This window comes from Xyrauchen texanus, chromosome 48, assembly GCF_025860055.1.
Source record: "Xyrauchen texanus isolate HMW12.3.18 chromosome 48, RBS_HiC_50CHRs, whole genome shotgun sequence".
NCBI lineage: Eukaryota > Metazoa > Chordata > Actinopteri > Cypriniformes > Catostomidae > Xyrauchen > Xyrauchen texanus.
The window spans coordinates 446,569-453,019 of record NC_068323.1 but is presented as its reverse complement, the minus strand read 5'-3'; the positions used below and the strand labels follow the sequence as shown (position 1 = coordinate 453,019).

The 6,451-nt window shown below is 41.6% G+C and overlaps 1 protein-coding gene across 1 annotated transcript in view; it reads left to right on the top strand.

Moving 5' to 3' along the window:
- The first annotated feature begins 1,076 nt into the window (after positions 1-1,076).
- The window catches only part of LOC127639623 (differentially expressed in FDCP 6 homolog), a 26,964-nt gene continuing 21,589 nt past the window's right edge, over positions 1,077-6,451 (top strand). The window contains exons 1-6 of the mRNA XM_052121739.1: positions 1,077-1,401; positions 1,700-1,840; positions 2,207-2,386; positions 2,470-2,697; positions 2,837-2,983; positions 3,064-3,172. Of these exons, the coding sequence (XP_051977699.1) occupies positions 1,306-1,401; positions 1,700-1,840; positions 2,207-2,386; positions 2,470-2,697; positions 2,837-2,983; positions 3,064-3,172 (901 nt within the window). The 5' untranslated portion in view covers positions 1,077-1,305. The remainder of the gene's footprint in view (positions 1,402-1,699; positions 1,841-2,206; positions 2,387-2,469; positions 2,698-2,836; positions 2,984-3,063; positions 3,173-6,451) is intronic.

The following is a 6,451-nucleotide window of genomic DNA, read 5'->3' as shown; positions in this document are numbered from 1 at the left end:
ACTCTCTCACACGCACTCACACATGTACAAACACTCATACAACACTCACACACACCACACGCACTCACACATGTACAAACACACTTGCACACTCATACAACACACACACACACACATATAGCACACAGCAGCACACACACACAGCCCTGAGCACTAATCATTCACAAACCGTTAACACGTCTCTCACACTCTTGTCAGAAATGATCTTACATGATTGTATCCCAACATCTGTGTGTGTGTGTGTGTGTGTGTGTGTGTGTGTGTGTGTGTGTGTGTGTGTGTGTGTGTGTGTGTGTGTGTGAGCGTGTATTTATCACTTTGTGGGGACCAAATGTCCCCATAAGGATAGTAAAACCCAAAATTTTTGACCTTGTGGGGACATTTTGTCGGTCCCCATGAGGAAAACAGCTTATAAATCATACTAAATTATGTTTTTTGAAAATGTAAAAATGCAGAAAGTTTTCTGTGAGGGTTAGGTTTAGGGGTAGGGTTAGGTTTAGGGGATAGAATATAAAGTTTGTACAGTATAAAAACCATTATGTCTATGGAAAGTCCCCATAAAACATGGAAACACAACGTGTGTGTGTGTGTGTGTGTGTGTGTGTGTGTGTGTGTGTGTGTGTGTGTGTGTGTGTGTGTCCAGGAATGTATTCAAGAAACTATGATGCCAGCTCAACCTGTGTGCATTAATGTGCCCAGAGCATTCTGTCCAGAAGTGTCCTATAGAGTCTCAAGAGACAACACTTTATAACATCCATTAATCTGAAGCAGCTTCCAAAACACAGCTACCAGCTTAAGCTGGATTTACATTGTGTAAATGTGTTTCAAGGACAATTACCCTGGTTGAAATTACACATAACACTGTAAAGTCATATCAGCCTCTCTGATATTGAAACGAAAAAGTTCTGATATATACTGATGATATCAAAATCAATACTGATGTTTTAACATGTTTTAATATTAATAAAACGTATGGCAAACGAGCGTCATGTTCCGTGCGTTAAGGTAAGCGGAAGGAGAAATAGATTTGTACTGCTTATTTAGTCAATTGTTTTGTCAATTTGCATCTTGTGAAACGCAATAGTTTTATGGTAACTCATTAAAAAAATCACTAGTTTCGTACAAACCTTTAGTATCAATATTTGTATGCAAAATATGGATCCTTTAGATTCATCCGCCAGACTGCAGTTCTCGCTGCTACCGGCAGGGGGCGCCAAAGGACAAAACCAGCATCAGGATGTGGACAGACTTAAACAAGGTTGAAAAAGACAAACAGAGAGGTGAAATATAATCAGGTGTGTGAATATGGAGCTGAGAGCTGCTCTGCTCAAGAGTATCTGGTATGCCTTCACATCTCTGGACACTGAAGACAGCGGGAAAGTGTCCAAATCACAGCTCAAGGTGAGACACACAGATGTACGAGAGAGACAGATGTTAGGTTTATGTGTATACATGTTTGTGTTTGCTTTTACTTGCAGTTTGGGGACAAATTCATAAATGTAGTAAAGGGTAATGGTTAGTCTGTAGTAATAATTAACTATAAATAAAGTACAGAAGTCTATGGAATGCCCTAATTTACATAACTAAATAAATGAGTGTGTGTTTGTCAAACTTGTTTTGTAGTTAATCTGTCTCACACTCTGTGGCTTTAGAAGGATCAGCATCAAACAAACCTTTCAGTCAGTGTTTCTGTGTGCAGGTTCTTTCTCATAATCTTCACAGTGTTTTGAGGATTCCTCATGACCCCGAGAGTCTCGAGAGACACTTCAGTGATGATGATGATGGTCCAGTGTCCAGTCAGGGGTACATGCCGTACCTCAACCAGTTCATCCTGGACAAGGTACCACAATAAACACCAGTAGAGATGTTAATGCTCAGATGTGCATAACAATGTACCAATCATAGTTGACGCTCAACTTACACAAAGATATCTCAATGCAAGTGAATGGTTACAGCTCCAAAAAGCACATAAATAGTAGCTTAAAAGTAATCCCCATGACTCCATTGGTTTAATCCATGTCTTCTGAAGCCATCCAAACGATTTTGGGTGTGAACAGACCAACATATAATTACATTCCTACTATACATCTCGCCATCGTAGTCTCTAGGCACAATCATGATGTCGTAATGTGAAATGACGGCAAATCAACATGTCTTGGGATTGCAAACAAGACATACAGCTAGATATTGAGTCTGTTGTGTTCAGGTGGTGGACGGGATGTTTGTGAAAGAGGAAGTGGATGAGCTGTGCTGGACTTTGTGCTCCAAGAAAAACTACCATTCCGACACACTCCGAGTTCTGACCAATCGGGACGACCTACGGCTCTGGTGTCTCTTCAACTTGTTGGCGGAGGACAAATATCCTCTCGTGCTCGTGCCAGAAGAGGTGATTGATTTAACCAATTTTTAGGTGAATGATCCCTTAACAAGCCCAACAGTAGATCCAAACATGTGCTGTGTTTCCTCCAGGCGGAGTATTTACTGAGGAAGATCAGCGCTGTGATGACGCTGGAGTTGAACTGCATTGAGATGGAGGAGTATCTGTCGCGGGACTGCGTTCAGAAGGACGGACTGAGCGTCTGGAGTTTTCTGGAGCTGGTGAACTTGGTCGTAGTGAGTCGAGGAGTGGACCGAGAGAGCATCAGTATGGCTGTAGAGCAGGTCTATCGAGAGATGGTCGGAAATGTCCTGAAAGAGGTGAGATGAGGTCATTTCCTCCTCCAGATGCCAAGAACTAAAATAATAAACCCAAATGTTCTGCTGATAACAGACCATCACATGGGCAGATGTTCTGATGGTCAAAAGTCTGACTATTCGAGGCTACTGCGTGTTACAGGGATATCTGTGGAAGAAAGGTCATTTACGCAGGAACTGGACTGAGCGCTGGTTCTGTCTGAAGCCCGGTTCCCTCTCGTACTACGTGAATGAGGATGGGAGAGAGTGTAAAGGTGTCATTGAAATGGACCAGAACTGCTGCGTGGAGGTACTTCTGTAGGTTGAGTGTATGTTTCGTCCTGGTTTCGTCTTCTGTGTTTGACGTATTTGTCTTGATGTGATTGACAGGTGCTGTCGGACAGAGACGGGAAGAGATGCATGTTCTGTGTGAAGACGCTCAACAAAACATTTGAGATCAGCGCACAAGACTCCAGACAGAGACAAGAGTGGATCACAGGTGACCCAAACACACACACAAACCAGCTATCTCACTTTTGTGATTTTTCCTGTTCCTTTCTTTCTTTTCCTGTCTCACACTCCTTATTTCCCTTGTCCTCTCTCCCTTTTTCTTATTTCCCTTTTCCTGTCTCACTCTTCTGATTTGTCCACTCCTGTTTCACTCTTCCATTCTGGTGACCAATGACAGAATGGTGACCATGGACAAAGCAGCTTGGACATTCTCCTTCGATAGGACCCTGTCTTACACAAGTGACTTGCTGCACAAGTCTGTGTTTGTAGCTTGCTAGCCTGCAAGCTACAAACAGTGACGAGGTTTATAGTAGATTAGTGTCACTGAATGGCTGGATGTCTGAGTGGTGTTTGAAGAATAATATAGGATTTATAGACAGTTGGAAGAGTTTTTGGGGTAGACCTGACTTGCTAAAGAGAGACGGACTCCATCCCTCCAGGGAAGGTGCCGCTCTCCTCTCTAGTAATTTGGCTCATAGTCTTAATAATGATGTATTTGACTAAATGGGGCCCAGGTCAGGAAGCAGACAAACTGGTTAATCCGAACGTCTGCTAGCTGCCTTGAGACGTCACACAGGTCACATAAACTACAACACATAGAGACTGTATCACCTAGATATCTCAGAGACTGTGTCTGTTCCTCGAACTACCAAACACAAAACCCTCACTCAATCATTTAGAAAAAATTTGATTAAGGTCAAACTTGAACAAAACAAACAAATTAAAGATAAACATCATATAAAAATAGGGCTACTAAACATTAGATCTCTTTCTACCAAAGCACTAATTGTAAATGAAATGATTACAGATCATAGTTTGGATGTGCTCTGTTTGACTGAAACCTGCTTAAACCGGATGACTATATTAGTTTAAATGAATCTACTCCCCCAGGTTATTGTTATAAACATGAACCTCGTCTGAAGGGTCGAGGAGGAGGTGTTGCTACAATTTACAGTGAAGTTTTTGGTGTTACTCAGAGGACAGGATATAAATGTAAGTCTTTTGAACTAATAATGCTTAAGGTGACACCGACAGATATAAATAAAATTCTCTGTCGTCCTTTACCCTTGCTACAGTGTATAGATCACCCGGGCCTTATTCAGATTTCCTTAGTGAATTTGCACATTTTTGATCAGATCTTGTAGTTACTGTAGATAGAGCCTTAATTGTTGGTGACTTCAACATTCACATAGATAATGAAAATGATACATTGGGATTAGCATTTATCGATATTCTCAACTCTCTTGGAGTCAGACAAAATGTAACAGGACCAACTCATCGCCATAATCATACGCTAGATTTAATTCTGTCATATGGAGTTGATGTTGATAATATAGAAATTCTGCAGCAGAGCGATGACATCTCGGATCATTACCTCGTCTCTTGTATGCTGCAATCAGCAAATGTTACTCAATCTACACCACGCTATCGTTCAGGTAGAACTATTCTTTCGACCACTAAAGATAGCTTCACTAATACTCTTCCAGATCTATCTCATACACTCAATAAACCGCAAAGCCCAGAAGAACTTGATGAAATAACAAAACATTTAATGCAGTCTTCTCTAGCACCCTTGATGTTGTCGCCCCACTTCGATTAAAGAAAATTAAAGAAATAAGCCCTGCACCATGGTACAATGATCACACTCATGCTCTCAAGAGAGCAGCTCGGAAAATGGAGCGTATGTGGAAAAATACAAAATTAGAAGTATTTCAGGGTGCATGGAAGGATAGTGTCTGTAGCTACAAACACACACTAAAAGCTGCCAGGTCAGCATATTTTAGTAAACTCATAGAAAATAACCACAACAATCCTAGATGTTTATTCAGTACTGTGGCTAAATTGGTTAGGAATAAAGCCTCAACAGAACCAGATATTACGTCACAGCTCAAGAGTAATGACATGAATTTCTTTACAGATAAAATTGAAATAATCAGAAATAAAATTGGAATTATGCAATCATCTGTCATAGCACCTCAGAAAACAGTGTCTAATAATTTCCCTCATGTGCAACTTCAATCCTTCGCTATCATAGGTCATGAAGAGCTAACAAAACTTATCGAAACATCAAAGGCACAACTTGTTTGTTAGATCCTATACCAACTAAGCTCTTAAAAGAGGTATCTCCTGTAAAATCAGAACCTCTTCTTAATATCATTAACTCCTCGCTATGCTTAGGACATGTCCCAAGAAACTTTAAAATGGCAGTTATCAAACCACTTATTAAGAAGCCACAACTTAATCCTGGAGAACTTGCTAATTATAGACCGATTTCAAATCTCCTGTTTATGTCAAAAATACTAGAAAAGTTAGTGTCCTCCCAAATATGTTCATTTCTACAGAGAAATAGTATATATGAAGAATTTCAGTCAGTATTTAGGCCTCATCACTGTACAGAGACTGCACTTATCAGAGTTACACATGACTCTTATCATCTGATCACGGCTGCATTTCTCTTCTAGTGCTTTTAGATCTTAGTGTATATGACTCCATATATATGCTTCCCCTGGGAGATATTATCAGGAATCGTGGAATAAGTTTCCACTGCTATACCGACGATACACAACTTTATATTTCTTCAAAACCTGATGAGATTTCACAATTCTCCAAATTATCAGAGTGTATCACAAAAGGAGGAAGACCCTTTTCATATTTGGCTCCTAAACTATGGAATAGTCTCCCAAACACTGTTCGAGATGCAGACACACTCTCTCAGTTTAAGTCTAGACTAAAGACTCGTCAGACATACACCTCATTTATCCTCCAACACACAATTAGGCTGCTTTAGTTTAGTCTGCCGGAACCAGAAACATTGATCATGATCAATGACCCCCACAGTGAGTCTGGTTTAGGGTTAGGGTGGGGTTAGTCAGAGGGGAACTGGCCCCACAGTGAGTCTGGTTTAGGGTTAGGGTGGGGTTAGTCAGAGGGGAACTGGCCCCCACAGTGAGTCTGGTTTAGGGTTAGGGTGGGGTTAGCCAGAGGGGAACTGGCCCCCACAGTGAGTCTGGTTTAGGGTTAGGGTGGGGTTAGTCAGAGGGGAACTGGCCCCACAGTGAGTCTGGTTTAGGGTTAGGGTGGGGTTAATCAGAGGGGAACTGGCCCCCACAGTGAGTCTGGTTTAGGGTTAGGGGTGGGGGTTAGTCAGAGGGGAACTGGTCCCCACAGTGAGTCTGGTTTAGGGTTAGGGTGGGGTTAGTCAGAGGGAACTGGCCCCCACAGTGAGTCTGGTTTAGGGTTAGGGTGGGGTTAGTCAGAGGGGAACTGG